Source organism: Rhea americana, unplaced genomic scaffold (assembly GCF_003343005.1).
Source record: "Rhea americana isolate MKP2758 unplaced genomic scaffold, rheAme1 scaffold_26, whole genome shotgun sequence".
Lineage (NCBI taxonomy): Eukaryota > Metazoa > Chordata > Aves > Rheiformes > Rheidae > Rhea > Rhea americana.
This window is the reverse complement of record NW_028186379.1, coordinates 6,999,145-7,016,631: the sequence shown is the minus strand read 5'-3', so window position 1 is coordinate 7,016,631 and position 17,487 is coordinate 6,999,145. Positions and strand designations below refer to the sequence as shown.

General features: G+C 38.2%; 1 protein-coding gene across 7 annotated transcripts in view; it reads right to left on the bottom strand.

Moving 5' to 3' along the window:
* Positions 1 to 11,181: 11,181 nt before the first annotated feature.
* HYCC1 (hyccin PI4KA lipid kinase complex subunit 1) overlaps positions 11,182 to 17,487 on the bottom strand; it is a 46,975-nt gene continuing 40,669 nt past the window's right edge. For 6 of the 7 annotated variants that reach the window (XM_085307605.1, XM_085307604.1, XM_085307601.1 and 3 more), the window contains one exon: positions 11,182 to 15,196. In XM_085307605.1, the coding sequence (XP_085163731.1) occupies positions 14,640 to 15,196 (557 nt within the window). In that variant the 3' untranslated portion in view covers positions 11,182 to 14,639. Of the gene's footprint in view, positions 15,197 to 16,050; positions 16,346 to 17,487 lie in introns of all 7 variants that reach the window. The other variant, XM_085307608.1, reaches the window with a different exon arrangement.

Genomic DNA, 17,487 nt, shown 5'->3' with positions numbered 1-17,487 from the left:
GTCTACAAACAACTACATGGAGGCAGCCACCACTACCCCAAAAAGAGCCATCAGGAAGAGCTTATATCGATGTAATTCTGTGAAAGATATGTACATTGCAAAACACCACACTCAATCTCTGAATAAAATGGAAATGACAGAATTGTAGTTTCATTTTAGCCTGACAAAGCAAATTATCCTATAAGTAGATAAAGAAAAATGCAGGAATTGGGATGTATGAATGCTTACATTTTCAGTGCAAATACCAAAATTTCTGGGCATGCTGCCCTGAACAGTCCRATATTGGTGAACATCAGCCCTCAGACAGATTACTTCAAGAAATGCACATGCTTCTCAGAAAGCACATTCGTCTTGTCCTTTTGGAGCAGAGAGTCCCGGGATGGTTCTGTTCAGTCCCTAGCTTTGCTGCTTGTAGCTTCATACAAGGTCTAATGCGAGAGGGAGCCACAACAGCAGCCAAATACTCCTTAGAGAGCAGGCTGTTATGCCTTAGAGGGTGTACACAAGTGTTCACCTGTATAGCGGCCGCCACATGACTCAAAAGTGATCCTCGGAGATGCTCCAAAACTGGATCCCCAGCACTCAAAAGGGACGACCAAGCAGAGCAAAATGATTGGATCTGCATGCTTGCCACTGCAAAAAGTGCACAGCTCGTGTGTGTTGGAAGCTCTGTTTCTACAAGGTATCACAATGCTGGTCTGAAAAAAAACAAATTTGAAAACCATTAGCCATTGAGTTTTAAGTAATATCTGCATGCAAGCAGTGTATTTACAAAACTGCGTACCCAGAGAAGGAAGGGTAACTCTCCCAAAGGTGAGTACAGTAGAAACCTAGGGTCAGCAATGAAGGGCAACATACTGCTCTTAGGGGCAGCAACAATGTCACACTTACTGAATTCAGAAATCCAATTGTTTGCTGATAGAGAACAGGTCCACCTTCATTTCGGATAACTGAAAATAATTTTTAGAAAATTACACATCTTAACATTAAACAATATAAATAGTGCTGGAACAAATCAAAACTGTATCTGAACTATGCTGGGCTCGTTCAGCTAAGACAGTAAGGCGGTTCATTATGTTCCACATACTTCAGCATTTTCGGTAAGCTCCTAATCTACTGAAATCAGATCAATTCTGAGCTGTCCTTTTGGAGCAAACATTTCTGACCACAGTTTTCATGAGGAGAATGTACTATCAAGGACTCTGGTCTAAATGGATAACTATTAATTTTCCTTTAATTTGCCATCCACACTTTYGCATCTTCAATTAATGTGGGAGCTAGTGCTCATATTTAAACATCTAACTGCTGGTTTCCAGATATAGATGGGTAAATGAATGTTTAAATTGTGTGCTTTCTGCTCTAGTTCAAGGTAGCTGGACTTTTTTTTCACCTACAGAGGACCAAAGGAGCAATTCTGTAATTTAAAATAATACCTATTTGCCTTTTCAAGAAAATACCTCCCTTTTCTGAGCAGCTTTTGTTTTAGTAGGGCATAAASACAGACATATCACAAGCAACGCTGTCTAATAACCTGGACTAATAATGGTCTTCCTGCTATCACAAAACCCCACACTTTCGAGTTGCCAGCATTACTGAGCTGTCTGAAGCAAAAACGGAAGACACAATCGGTCTGTGTTGGAAACTGCCTCCCCTTTACAATTAGCCTCTCTCAGTACCATGCAGTATTAGCATTCGTGCTGGATACTTAATGTTGTATTCTGGTTTATTCTCATTTTGCCTGGGTGAAAAGTGCCTACTCAGGGGAAATTTAGAGGAAAATCCGATAATATATTCTAGTGTATATGCTTTATTATCCTTTTTAAATATTCTAGTAGCTATTCCATTATCTCTAGTTCACAGCATCTGYAAATTGCTGCCTCGGGCTGTGTCACTGCAGAAAATTGGCCTCTCAGGTTTAGAGCCTTGTCTTCATTCTCGCATACATTTGTCATAGCTGTATCTTCACAGACCAGTCCTCAGACCTGAAAATACATCAGGAGAGGTAGAGGAATAACTTCTACGTGACACCAAAAGGGCATATTTGAAACATTCAGTTGCTAAGCAGCATTTTAAATCAGATACAAATGTATTACCAAGTCAAGGAGAAACTTGTAAGAAAAGCAGCTCTTCAAACAACGCATTTTGCCCATTTTTCAGTAGGCAACAAAAACTGCAAAGATTACAGATTGAAAGTCGCCAATTTCCAGATACCTGGAGAAATCAGTTCAGTTTGGGATGGCTCTGCTTAGATAAAACAAGTGTACTGAACAATTGCGCTTGAAAACAGCTCTTTTCCCAGTAATTCTGCTCCTACTCGTAGTGGATATTGCTGCCACTTGCTGTATTTTCTTTTATAGCAAGTAGCAATAGTTAAAAGATTTTACATGATAATATAATGGACTGTATGTTAGATTCTGGTAGGACATCCGGCCTAATTGTAATTCCTACACTTTGAGTGAGGACTGCTTTTATGCAACACCGAAAACCAATCAGACTTCTGTAATGCATTTAGCACTCGGCTATACGGTTTTCAGATACAGTTAGTGCAGTGATCAGTAACATGACACATTATTGTTATGCAAGAGCAAGTGACATATGGCCAAGTATCTACACAGTGTAATTAACCACTAATTTACAACAGAAAGAAGATAGACTATTGCATTTAATTAGCTAGACTTCTTTTTGACTGGCAGGTGGCTGAGTGCTGAGTACTTAATATACTTTTTGTAGATTTTGTTCTCCACAAACATAATTACTGCAATTAACATGGATCAACCACGACAGCAAAACTATCATTTCATTCATGCAGTAGCGTGCAAAAAACAGGAATTTATTAGTTTAATTAGGCAGCTAACCAACACTTCCCTTTTATCATGCCTTACTTCATTAGTCAACATCACTTAAAGTATTTAGCAGAAAGACCAGAATTTTCATAAAGTTCCATATAATTTTATTCAGTTGATTATGTCACTTTCTACATAACAGGAAAAGAAATTTTCCCCAAGAAATAAAAATTGAGGTGAGTTCAATTCATGAAACTTCCATGTAGACCTGCCAAGTGCAGCAGTATGGGAAAAGTGAGATAAAAGTGTTCTGTTTGCTGTTGAAGGAGAGACAGTATTTTGTCACATGCTGTTTCTGAGGGCATGTGCTGTGTATTAGTCCATAGGAAACACCCTCACCCTCCTTTTTGACTTTTTTTTCTGTTTTCTGTATGAAAGCCTGRTATTGTAGATGCTTGGCATTTTACTTAATTTGACATTTTGATTTGCCTGTAGTGTAGAGTAAAAGAGGTGACTTTGACAAGGCTAGGAGAGATTTTGCTAGCTGAAAGCTTGCCCACTGTGTGAGCTGATTTTCAGAGAACTATAACAAATGTGGCCAAACTGGATCACTGTGAGGCATCTTCCCTCTGACCGTCAGAGGGACTTGCAGAGTGACTTGAGGTGGAGTCCCAAGTGCTCCAGACCTTTGGGCTGTAACCCTATCATGCATCACATTGTACATCCAAGCAGCTGAAGCCCCCAAAATAAAAGTTTGATGCAGGTACTTCTTTACCACACAGCACAGCAAAAAAGATGGATGTTTCCATTAGGTTTGGTTGAAGCCTCAAGGAAATTTAATCTGTTGTGATAATTGAAAGCTTAAAGGAGATCAGCCACTGACCTTGTGCATCACTGCATTGCTGTTCTTAGTATAGGAGTCCACTGTATTCAGACCACGTACCATGGCATCTAAATTAAGCTATGGAGGTTATTCTGGGGTCTGTGGTGAAGAATGATAAACTATTTAGAGTACATACTACCCAGAACTGCCTGATCATTCACTTTTGGTACGGAGAAGCAGTTGTGACACTAACTGCAGGTTGTATCCTTACCGTACTTTTAGCTTTGGCCTTTGAAACTGCATTGCTATACCCTTTTTCTGACTGACCAAGGGATGGCCATGTCAACCTCCTTCAGAACTATGGAAAAACATTTTCTTATAGTTGCTAATCTTGACCTCCTTTCCTGTATCTTCCCCCCTTTGTTCTCATCTCTCTCTCTCTAGCTAAGGAATCTTAACGTGTATTTTAATTTCCGATGCGAAAGTTGAAATCAGTTTTGTCCTCTGGTAATTTAGTCTATCCCAGAGACTTTTTTATCCCACTAGATTTCACACTGGTTCCTTCATTCAGTTCCTTACAGGCTCTCAAGTTAATCCATAGGCTCTCAGTATGKTTTTTAAAATAGTTATATGCCTGATGCCAGCTTTGCACACAAGATTCCTCTCCTTCTTAAAATGCAAATTCTAGATACTCTRTCCCTTTGAATAAAGTTTCTTTGAATATTAGTTCTCCTGCTTTCTCTCAAGCCAATAACCTCCACYGTCCAGCCATTTTCATTTTCAAGGTTTACCCTTTGGAAATAAGACTTGGAATTAAAGGACTTTTATTTTTTATCCTTCCGTTTATTTAAAAAAAGAAACAGGTTATTTTCTATAACCACAGATTTGTAAATCTTTGCTGCTTCCTACATAACATACATGGTACAGTGGCACATTGTGTAGAAATACCAAGCCCCATCTGAACAAGGTGGCTTACATACCAGAAGCACACTCACATCAGCATAGTGCCCAGCGAGGGCTAGCTTCTTTTTCCAGTTTCAATAATCTACTCTGCTTGGCAGTATGCAACATAAAATTACCTAAAGTCTAAAGCAGCCTCCCCCCCCCATTCTTAGTTCCAGGGTATTTTGTTGCAGTCTGTCAGCTGTAACTTTAAAGTAATAAGGACCTACAAWTTTTGACAGAATTTGTCTTCCAATCTGTATCAAAAAAATCCAGGTCTCTCCTAATGATCGTTCATTTTAGTAATCRTAGAATCAGTGAAGTTGGAAGGGACCTCTGGAGATCATCTAGGCCAACCTCCCTGTTCAAGCAGGGTCACCTACAGCATGTTAGACAGGGTTGCATCCAGGCGGGCCTTGAAGATCTCCAGASAAGGAGACTCCACAACCTCTCTAGGCAACCTGTTCCAGGGCTCCGTCACTCTCACGGGGAAGAAATTCCCCCTCACGGTCAGGTGGAACTGCCTGTGCTTCAGTTTCTGCCCATTGCCTCTTGTCCTGTCACACGGGACAACTGAAAAGAGTTTGTCCYCGTCCCSTTGRCACCCTCCCTTCAGGTACTTATACACATTGATAAGATCCCCCCTCAGTCTTCTCTTCCCCAGGCTGAAGAGGCCCAGCTCTCACAGCCGTTCCTCAYAGGGCAGATGCTCCAGCCCTCTGATCATCTTTGTAGCCCTACGCTGGACTCCCTCCAGTAGCTCCATGTCTCTCTTGTAGTGGGGAGGCCAAACTGGACACAGTAGTCGAGATGAGGCCCCCCCCAGGGCTGAGTAGAGGGGCAGGATCACCTCCCTCCACCTGCTGGCAACAGTCTTCCTAATGCACCCCAGTCTCTCTGTATGGCAGCACAGGTGTGTCAGCCACTCCTCCCAGCTTGGTATCATCTGCCAAGATTACAAATCTCTGTCCATATTTATATCCTATATATTTATATATAGGATATTTATATCCTATATTTATAAAAGCCAAGGCTTTTAGCAAACTTTAACACTATCCTACTAAACTCTTTTTACAACCCTTTACCCAAGAGATTTTAGCCTGATATTGTCATTTCTTATTTGTTTACCTGCCACATTATTAGTGTACAACACTCTTTCGCCATCCTTGCATTTATCAGTGCCTTTCCTTAGTGCTTCTCCATACCCCTACTCCATTTATAAAAGCTATTCCACTGTGTTACTTCTGCAGTAGCCAGCTTTGCATGAAGTGGTCTCCGTTACTTTGTCCTGGTATGCAAACTGCTGACATTCCTGAAAAAAACAACTTCTAAGCTGTGTCACTCCAGCCAAACCAATGAGGCAATCTGCAATTTTTTCTATCAAGATCTTACTCAGAGTCAGATCTGCACCTCACTCAAGTGGCTAGATCGCCTCCTGTACTGCCACAACRGGCAGCTCTGATCTGTAAGTTCTCCGTCGTGCCAGGCCTGCCCTTTCCACGTTACCTGTGAACCGCGGCTGATTATTCTCGTCGGTTGATAACCACAAATATTGAGGTGCCTCCACAGCCTCCAATCCCTCATCCTTATTGACTCCATCTTCATATCAGACCTTTATGAGGCCAGATCTGACCAAAAGCCTTTGCACTATCTCTTCCGTAACTTCTCTGAGATAGCCACCTCATGGCTAATACATTCTCTGGGTTCTCTTAATACCATTTTTTTTCCTCCAGTTCAAGAGAAACATCAATAGCCAGCCTACTGGCCACCCCTTTATGAAAGCAAACATTCTTCAAACTCCCCTATTTGCTACCCTTTTTTGTTTAATCCTCTGACAAAAATATTCCAAAAGTTCTTGACACTTTGGCGCCAGGTAGCAGTTATGTTTTCTTTGACATCAAAGCATGACAAGAAAAATCATCAAGGCTTAAATATTGAGAACAGAGCACAGCTGTTAATACTACCCATACCTGCCCTTCTATTCCCATGTTCGGTTATTTCAAAATAAGTTTCCTGCATTTGTTAGTGAAATTTCCTGCATTTGTTAGTATGAAATAGCACTCAGGTTCCTGTCCAAGGAGACAGAGAGRCACAAGATTTAGATGGAGGGAAAGGACAGTGCATTGTAACACAGACCTGTCTGACGGGAAGTTGCCTGCCTTTGTAAGTCAGGCAGGGTAAATAGGAGAAAAGTTTTCCTCCAAATGCTCTCAGATTTACAGTCTCCTTCATTTTGCTCAGCTTCTGCATTCATTCAAGACTGCCTACAGAGACAGATACCAAGGAAGTGTACTAACATTTTGAACTGCTTTTAAAGCTTCTGTTCTATTCTCCCATTCACCTTGTTTCCCACAGCTAAGTACAAAATGTGCTTTATACAATGTGTTCCTTTTTTCAAACATGAAACAAAACTATCCCTCGGTGCTTGTACTGTACAATGCCTGCTCTTAATAGAGTAGGAAGGAATAATTACAGGGATTATGAATTTGGTACTGAATGTCAAGGCATACTAAAGCTGTGCAAYGTCTCAAAATAGAATAAAAATTCTATACCTAGGGCACTAGTTTTCTGCTTTAAACTAAATTATTTCATCAAATGCTTTAGAAATGGATCCACATAGCAACTAATTTTGACAGCATATATAAGAAGTTACTCATCTCACAGTTACCAGAATGCTTCATAACTCATAGTGCTCATAGGCTTCACAGTTTTTTTGGTCCAATTTTGCTCCCAATGCACAAAAACATTCATTCATTGAGAACAGAGTTTGTATATCATGCTGCAGCATGTACAGTGCAAGCTAAGGTTCAAGAAAAAGATGGATCACATGCTATGGGATCTTAGAGAGCTGCATTGTCCATTAATTTATCTTCACATTATTTGTCTATATGCACATTTTGTTTTGATAACATCAAAGCAGTGGATTAGTCCATTTAGAGGTGGGCTCTCGGTGTTTCAGGAGATCAGCAGCTCAAACCGTGCTTGGGCTCAATATAATACCAGTCTGAGACTTCTGAAATTGTCTCTCCAGCTGGCCTTTATAGAGACATATCCAGCCTTGTGCTTTTCAGCACCACAGAGGTCTGTCCGTGCAGAGGCAGGCTGTTTGTAAAATCACAGGTGGGAGACTGCTGTGTCCTCCAGCCTCACTGCTACAGCCGCACATAGAACTTGCTGCAGTACAAATACTTCAGAATTCGCCTGTGGACATTGCAGTGCACGGGAGCTTTGACAGGAAGGCTGTCCCGAGCTAAGACTGAAGAAGCAATGAAGATCTCTCTCTTGTCATTCAGCTAGCAGAAGAGTACTTACATGCCTGAAACACATTAAAGTTTGTGCTAAATTCAAGGACAATGTTTTTTGTAGCTGGGTAACTATGTAACTATGTAAGTTACAGGAAAAAGTAAGTTTTCATGGATGACTGAAGAATTTTAAAGTTATAAATTTGACACAGTATGCAAGGTAGTCAAGAAGCTCCTTCCCAGGCTGTGTAGTTAAGAACCAAGCCTCTGATTTGTTAGAGGATTTAGCTGGAGCACATATAAGGATGTTTTAATGATCTTTGAATGCTCTAACTTTAAATCATTAAGCCATTAAAGATACTGCTTACTTTAAAGCAGGATAGAAATAGGAATGCTATAAAGGGATTTGTGCTCCAGTTCTTTCCTTCTTCCCTGGTTTAGACGTTTAGAAATGCAGCTATTTCATGTTTACTCAAATAACCCAAACAGATTCTGTTTAAATTGTAGCTTCTAGCATCTGTCCCTGTTATTCAAGCTGATCTTTAAATCCTAKCCAGCAGAACTATTAAATCAGAATCTATTCTTCCTAGACTTCTCCTTCCTGCTTGGAAGGCTTTTAGTAAAAATAGGACAGCTACTGACATTATTCAGAGCTATGATTTAAAACCTTTTTTGTGTGTATTTTGGCGCAGAACAGAGAGAAATGGGATATACAGATTCTGTTTAATAGGAAACAGTAACAAGGATGTTGCTAAGCTGGTTGTTCAGAATTAGAGGAAAGTGAGAGACGGGATGAATACTTTCCAGGTGCCAGAGAGGATCTTCCTATCTCAGAAGGTGGTGTCTGTCTATCTTTATTCAATATACAAGGAGCTCCAACCTCTCCTATAGTGCTACAACCTCCATACTTTGACTGAAGAGGAAACTATAGATACAGATAATTTATATCTATACATCTATTTAAACAAATCRCTGTTCTGTTCCTACTTCAAGAGGAATCAAAGATGATGATATGTTTCATGTATGAGCAAAGTATCTTTTCAGTTGAAACACTGAATGTTTGCTCACTGTTTGGTTCCATATTTGTATTGCAGTGACATTAGAAAATCCCAGCCAGATTGAGAACTCCCATATGCCAATACTTGATACCATTTACCTTGTTGTGTGTAGTTGAGATAAAAGCTGGTATTTCTTCTCACTTCCTCTGAAATCTATCTTTTCAAACTAGAAAGATCTACCATTAAAATCTGGATCAAGAAACTATATACAGAGAACTGCCTGTGTTAGTCAGTGTTAATGACAGTAACAGTGCTGTGTGACTCAGTCTAACCTCCACAGTCTGCAAGTCTTTTTATACTGTTAAATTTCAGAGGAGTCAAGCTAATGAATCAAACACCGTGTGAAATAAAGGCTTGTTGTCATGCAGCGATTTCTGGAATCACTATGACATTTTCCCACTATCCTGAAGTGGCCAGAAGCAGCCTGAAGTACCTGGTAGCTGCCTGTCATGAGAAGATCTGTATATTGAAGTCACCTTTAGTGTAAAAACAAAAAAATAAGTAGCACAAGCTAAATACAGACCAGGTTTGTAGAAATAAGCATCATTTCTGTATCTTATATTACCTTCAAACATTATTCTCAGTATTGACTGCCTAGCAGACGGACTTTTATTCTCATCCTTTGAGGGCTGTTTTTGTGATACTATTATGTTCTTTTGTGCTTCCCAGGCCGTTTCAGGAAGAGAAGGGGTATTCAAATTGAGATTTTGTTTCATTAATCAATGATTATTCCTACCTGAAACCATGTAAGAGCCCATTCCAAGCATTCTTTTTCATCCACTGTAACTGGAAATAGCAAATCTTATGTGCTCCCTGGACAATCACAGGAGCAAGTCCAATTCATACTGGTCAGAAAGCAAAACTCTTACTGAGTTCAAGTGAAATGTTAAAAATCTGGTATCTACTTTTTCATCAATTCATATGAAGAGGATTGAATTTTGCCCGTTCAAAAGGACAGGTTAAAGTTTGACATTTGAGCTGAGAAAGTAAAAAAAATTCCTAGAGTTTCCAAAACTGAAGATCTCCCACTGCTAGTATCTGATACAGCTCAGAACTGTGTCTTTGCAGATTCTGAGCATCTCCAGGAGTCTCTACAACCTCTGAGCAACCTATTCCAGTGCTTATTCAGTTTCTTCCTTATATTTAAATGYATTTTCCAGTATTTATTTTGCGACTGGTGTAAAGGTGTAGAGAGCAGCTTTGCAGAAGTCCCTCCCTGGGGGGTCCTGGTGAACAAGTTGAACACAGGCCAGCAAATGAAGCAAAACAGAGAGCTGGGATTGCTAAGCCTGGGGGTGGATCTTATCAATTTGTACAAATACCTGATGGGAGAGTATAAAGGAGATGAACCTAGACTCTTCTCAGTGGTGTCCTAACAGGACAAGAGGCAAATTAAAACACGATTGAAAAATTAAAATACAATTTTAATTTTAAAATAAATACTAGAAAATACATTTAAATATAAGGAAGAAACTGAATGAGCGCTGGAACAGGTTGCTCAGAGAGGTTGTAGAGGCTGCAGCCTTGGAGATGCTCAGAATCTGCCAAGACATGGTTCTGAGGAACCTGCTGTTGACCCTGCTCTGAGCAGGAAGTTTGGACCAGACCATGTCCAGATGTCACTTCCAACTTCATCCACTCCACTCTGATTCTATGAAAAGGGAACCCTAGCACTATTTCTATGTCAAAGTTGAGGGGACATATGCTTTCTTCTTATGCAAGATTGAAAGAAAACCTCTTGTAAAGTCAGTAGTAAAACTCTAAAATGGGAGCCAGCACAGAGTTCCCGCCAATCACATCATTCATCAGCATCAAAGACTACTTCATCTCATCATTCACATTAAAGACTTTTTTGCAGCTGTCCTCATGGACATGTCAAACAAAYATAGTAGAAACCGCTGGACAGAAATGCTAATGAAGACGTAGTTTACACAGCAATAATCTGCACTATCAAAAATAAAATACTGTTATATTAAACCAACATCACAGCTATCAGAATTACACCAGTGGTGAYGCATTATTGACAGGACAGTCCACTTCTGACATCAGCCAGTTTACAACTCATCTGCTTATAGATATTTGTGAGCCAGTAAGCGTTTATCAGCCAAGAGGTTGAGTCATGGTGTCTTAACTGACATGGCTGTACTAGCAGAGCCTGTGTGTAACATGGGTATCCAGCATGTTTTAAGTCATATATGGTCAATCTTCAGTGACTTCTGAATGTGTATAATGAATGGCAAACAATGTAGTGCTACCTAATGTGTATTTCAGCAAAGTCTGTAAAAGAGAGGCAAAGTTTGCAACTGTACAAAGTATTTACAAAAGTATACAACTTCAAAAAAATCCAGTTTATTTCATCAACCATAGTATTAAACACAAAACATCACACAAGCTTGYAGTTTATACACTAGGAATGTAAGTTTTCATGTACAATTAAAAATGAGTTTTACTCTGTAAAAAAGTGAAATACTGCATTACTAAAGTGTCACTCAATAAGCTGCAGAATACAAGAAAGTGTGGCACATTTATTTATCTCAGGCTCTCAGGTGAAGACTAACAACCATAAACTGATGCAGTTATTTCAGAAACTTTGGTGAATGTTAAGAAATGTACACATCTATTTAGCTGTCTTGGAAATATAGTTATACAAATACAAAAGGCAATATATTACACATCTATATATAGCATTGTAAGCCTCAAACATTGACAAAAGATATTAGATAATGAAGTTAGAACTTTCTAAAATCCTCAGAGAGGTCAGAAGAGACTTCCTTGGATAGAAAGGGGCAAAAATCATAATATATTTCTGTATCTGTCAAATCTTGTTGGAAAAAGCCCTTCAGAAAAGCCATTGCAGCCCCAGAGGAAGYGGTGGGAAGACATACACTCTTTACACAAATGCTACAGATTCTCAAAATGAAAGCAGTTCTACTCAGCTTTCAGTACAGTTTTGCTAATGGTGTTGTTCAAAGCCATCACTGGAAACAGTTCCCTTTGATTTAAAAATGTAAGGTCAGTTTTAAACATTAGCATTAAACAGCTTCTCTTTTATTATAAATTGAGATGATTCACTCCTATTTAACATTCATTCTGCAGAACATTGCAGCTATGTATGACATTTGGAACATATTTATCACAACTACCTTCTTTGGGGTAGAGCAGAATACGCTATGTTTTAAGATAGTTTCCTTACACCATTAGAAGGCCCCTACTTAATATACACTTTTCATTAATCAGTCTAAAATGATCAGATAACGCTCAAAAACARAAGAGCTTCACAATTTTGTAAGTAGCAGGAAATAATTACTACCACAGCTTCCTTCCCACCTCTACTCCAATGCTACACTAGAAACAGTGCAATATTTGTCTTCTGGAACTCAATGGGTATTTGGACAAAATACATAATTTGACCCCCTTCTCCTCTCCCCCCTCATTTTTTTTTTTTTTTAAGAAGTACAGTTGAAAGTTTATTACTTCATCAGAAAAGAAACTCAGTCTCAACATATGATGTCAGTTCATGAAAAACATACTCATTGTATAAGTTGATCCAGAGATTAATGCACACATATTTACATGAAGCCACATGTGTATAGAAGCAGCAGCCCTTTAGTACCAACAAACTTCCCTTTAATCATTTTTATAAAAAGATATGAAGCCTCATGTAATTTCAGCTGTACAGTGTGAGCTCTCATTTTGGATTCAAACCAGACCAAGATTAGAATAATTGGCTGTATAAAATAAAAGGGTAAGCTAACTACTATAACACTGCCTGACTTGAGGCCAACAGCATTGTAAACATTACACTACATCTCTGTATTTTATGGAATTTTAGATGCTTCAGAAAGCTAAAGTGGCTAGATCTTCCAAGTATAATAAACATCCTTTATATGAACACTCAGTCTGAAAGTGTCTACTATGGAGATAATTGTGATCTTAAAAAGAAAGAAAGAAAGAAAAACAGTACTTAGAAACAATAGTTCCTTAATGCTAGTTCATGATTAATACTGTAACAAACATCTGTCAACTTTAACCTTATTTTTTCTTTTTTTCAATGTAAATATTAATATATTCAAAATATTCCTAAATACTTTACTGCAAGAGCAGATCAGGAGGCAGATTTAAGTTCCACAGGTTATTTGCTCATAACATCTAAAACAAATCTTAAGGAAAAGCTCTACATTCAGAATAATGCATAGTACTAAGCAATGTCAGCTATTAGCTGCCTGAAACTCTTCCATTTCCTGTGGTTATGCATGCTCCAGAGACCATTTGTATTAGTCTATTTTCGGTAACAACTTGTTTAACACCATCAATTACACATCTTCATCTCTTTTCATTAATTAAAGAAGCTACAAACCACTAGTATAACATGAGCTGTTTAGGTTACTTGTGCTTCAGTTTAAATAAAAAGGGAATTCTAAACTTACCCCTARGCAAATAAGAAAGCTTACTGAAATTTTACTGGTTGCTATTACAAGGCCTTCTTATATTCTTGGCAATAAGGGATTGCTACCTKTGGAAATCTGGTCACCTAGGAATAAACACACATTGCATCTTCATCCTGTTTCTCCACTCATATGTGTTCTGTCAGATAGTCACTACTACTGAAGTGCTTTTGTCAGCTGTTGCTTCTCCAAATTTCTGCATAAACAGTTTTAATGTGATTTTCAGTTACAATCTCAAGGTTACAGAAGTTAGTAACAAATGAGGTCATCAGACTACATGAAGGTTTGAAATTAAGTAATCTCAAACAGGCAAATGAGAAGAATAACAGATATATGAGATTAGCAATTATAATGCTAGTTACATTTAAATTATAATTTCCCTTTGTGTTTGCAAGTTATTGGAAGTACACATCCTTTGGTAGTATTCTCTTAGCCTCAAGTAGCAAGTTCATTAAACACATTCACACTCCTGATTTGCTTGATTCAGTGCAAAAGGTTCACTTATTTTCTACATGATACCGTTACATGAGCACATTTCTTCCCCATGAACAGAAGTACWGATGACAGTGACTTTTCACTGAGTAGCTTTGCGCCCAATATTTAAGAATCTGAAAGAAATAGAGACTGTCAGACTACTGGCAGTCTGACAAGTGACTATTAGAGCAATTCACAGGAACTCCCATCCACAAGTGCTGCTACTGTATGACTTCTGGCCCAGTTTTGGAGGTGTATACACAAACTATAATGCATCTATAATGCAAACCAGTAGGTATACAAAGTATTGCCAGGTGAACTAACTACTGTTACAAAAGCTGACAGAACACTGATGTTTCTAGTTTTACCTCTATGTGTAAATACAGCTTTCTTATGACTAACACAAGAAAGTGTTATGTTGTTACAATCCTGTTGCAAAATTTCATGCCCACATCACAAGGCTCCTACTAAATAACCTCTGCAGTTTTACTTATGCCCGCTGGTAATGAAGAGTAAAATCTCAAAGGGAATCTATTTGTTCCCATACTGTGCATTTGTAGAAAGCCACACATCTTGGTCAGTGGCTAAACAACCAATTGATGTTTGTTAAATTGGCGTTACATGAAGCYGTAAACAAGCAGGGGTATAAATATAGTAAGTCAAAGAGGTACTTTCCAAGCTATTAGAAGTTGATGCAAAATAATTAGAACTGTAACTACTCATTCTTATTGTCAAATGGGAGCCAAATATAAGAATTTATGAGCTTCAGGTTTAAGGTGGTAATATATAGCATATTAAGGAGCTTAATGTATGGTACCCCCATCAGCATAAAACCCTCAGATTTATTACTCATACTGGCCAATTTAACAATGTCAATCTGTTGATAAAGTTACACTAATACTAGGAGGTCGCTGTTGACTGGGTTGTTTACTTGAAATAGGAAGATCTGCTCTTTCTGCTCCATATATCAGTTTTTCCTCCTGAAGACTACAAGCCGAGAACCTGTTTGCCTCTGTACCAGATACACCACCACGATTATTTGGAACTGTGACACCACTGACCTGTTCAAAGGATTTACTAAAAACAGTAGTGGTAGTTCTGGCCAAACTATGGCTGCCAGGTTTAGGCAAGGATTGGCTAGTTGTCAGYGTCAATCTCTTCAGAGAGACAAGCTCTAGGTTCTCACTCATGGCTCTCTGTGTTTGTTTTCGTGACAAATGTTCTCTGCAGGTTTCCCCTTCTTTTTCTTTCCCTCCAGCTTTGCTTCCTCCAGATCTTCGTTGGCTCTTCCCCAAAAGGCTCTTGCTGYTGGTGCTGTTGCTGTTCAATAAGGCAGATTGACTTGTGCTAGAAGTAGCCCTAGAGTAAAATCCTTCATCAGTTTCAGATACTTCTATCAGTTCTTCTTCAATTGCTAAATCACTATTATCTGCATGGTAGAATAAGGAAAAAAAAATTAACATTTGACTTTCTCATATTTAATGATTTTATGATTACTAGATTTTGATATTTACAAGCATGAAGCTTTAAAGTAAGAGAAGAGAGCGCAAACAGAAGACAGAACACTTACCTATTAAATTAAATTTTGGAATACAATTCATTAGGATACAAAGTTACAGCAAATAATGCTGCATTAATTCAATCAAAAAGCATGCCCACAATCTCATTTTGCAGTGATTTTGAAAAAAATGCAGTCTTGTTAATTCATGCAAGAGATTAGAAACATATTAGAAGATACCACACAAAACTAAAAAAAGTATAAATTTTATTTTGAGCAAGTGCTCCCATATACTATTTTGCAAAGCTCATTAATTATAAAGATATGTGATCAGTGCCCCAGAACACCTAATATGGCACCTGCACATTTAGCAACTCGAGAATGCTTTAGGACTGAAAGGTCACCTTCTGCATCATAGATCTGATGGTACGAGTTGGAAACTCGAGCACAGTGGAACATGAAAACTCCCATACACCATGAAAAGTGAAATTTGGGGAAATCTGACATACRAAGCAAGACGCTTTTCACGTTCATTTGGTTAGCTTTCTTCATTCCATTGATCACTGGATTTTATAAACCCAATAAATATGCTTAATAAACTCAAAATAATGTTGAGTCTCACAGTGTAATTGCTCCAAATTATCTACTTGTAAGTACATCATTGTCTGCGGCACAGACAAATCTGTGTGCAATACATGCATCTGCGTTATTACACATGCAAATATTAACTGCATACTTTAATTCTCCAAACATGCAGCAGTGACCCTTTCAATCAACAGCGGTACCTTAGAGTGCAGCTACAAGTGCTCTGCTAAAACTGCACTCTGCCAGATGAGTTTATTCCATCCTCCATCATTTTTCTTACAGATTTTTGCCTCCTGATTTCTGGTATGCCTTTGCTGTCAGTTCTAGGATCTGTAGCTGTTTCCTGTACACCCTGCAAATGCTGAACATCATTCTCTGCTAGTGCTCTGCTTTTTTCCCCATTCCCGGTTCTCTCTCCAGCCACATTTGTGACACTAATCTCAGGTATGATAAAGTTGCCCAATTCAGTAGCATCATTACCATTCTCTGGTTGTTCTAGAATTGAAAATGGATAAGAAACAAAACAAAAACAAAACAAAAAAGATGTCTGAAACAAAACATGAAGCAAAACCCCATAGAAATAGATGACTAAAGTATTATGAATTAAAGCAGTTCACATATTAACCTCTTGTTAATTAGTACCATTAGTGAGTATGGAATTTTAYTTAATTTTTAAACCATGGACTTCAATCTTCCAATGTTTGGCCTGCACCCACATACTGAAGTCCCACACTATCTTTCAAAATTGAAAGCTCTAGGATCATCATAAAACATACATTCATAAAATTCCAAATATCTAAGAACTCTTCATATTTATAACTACCTTCTCAGTATCAAAGTGCTAAAACAAAACTGTTTAACGTTGTTATTTTTATAATGAAATGGTATATCAACTTCACGTGTTATCATTTAAGACCAGAAATTCCACTTTCAGTACATGTGCAGTGTTACAATGCTGCACAATGGTCAGCCTGATAACTAATAGTTGAATCTCCAGGCCAACTCAACCACACTTAAATTCCCATTTTCTTTTTTCATTTCAAAATCAGAAAAATATTTACAATTAGGGAGTCTCTCCAGTTACTATAATCAACTTGCTCAGATAAAATCTGAGGAGTTTTGTTAAAATTTTGCCTCTACTAATATTAAAACATAGATATCTATCTTCTCAGCCTTTCTAAACCTCTTATGCGAGTTTACAATTACCTTCATTTACAATAAACTTAGTAACTGACTTGTTTGACACAGATAAGTAATTCAGCAGAGAACAGGGAAACAATGCAACTTTCTGTGATGCTGGGAAAAAAGGAAATTAAGGTAAAAACAACASAACTTTGCTCTAAGATTACTCCTTTTCACCTAAGGAAGTCAATGGCAGAAGATATACAAATGCTAATCCTGGCTAAAAAAAAAAATGTTTTAAGACATTCCAAGATTCCTGCAAGTGTGGCCAAAAAGTAAAAAAATAAAAATAAATAAATAAATAGATAAATCACATTGTTACTCAAAGCATAAAAATGACAACTGTGTGCAAGCACAAGAGTTTTAATAATAACAATGATAACAATGCAGTAGTTCCTATGAGGTCCTGTTAAAACAAATCCTGACCCAAAGACCACTGTCTAAGTTAGATGAAG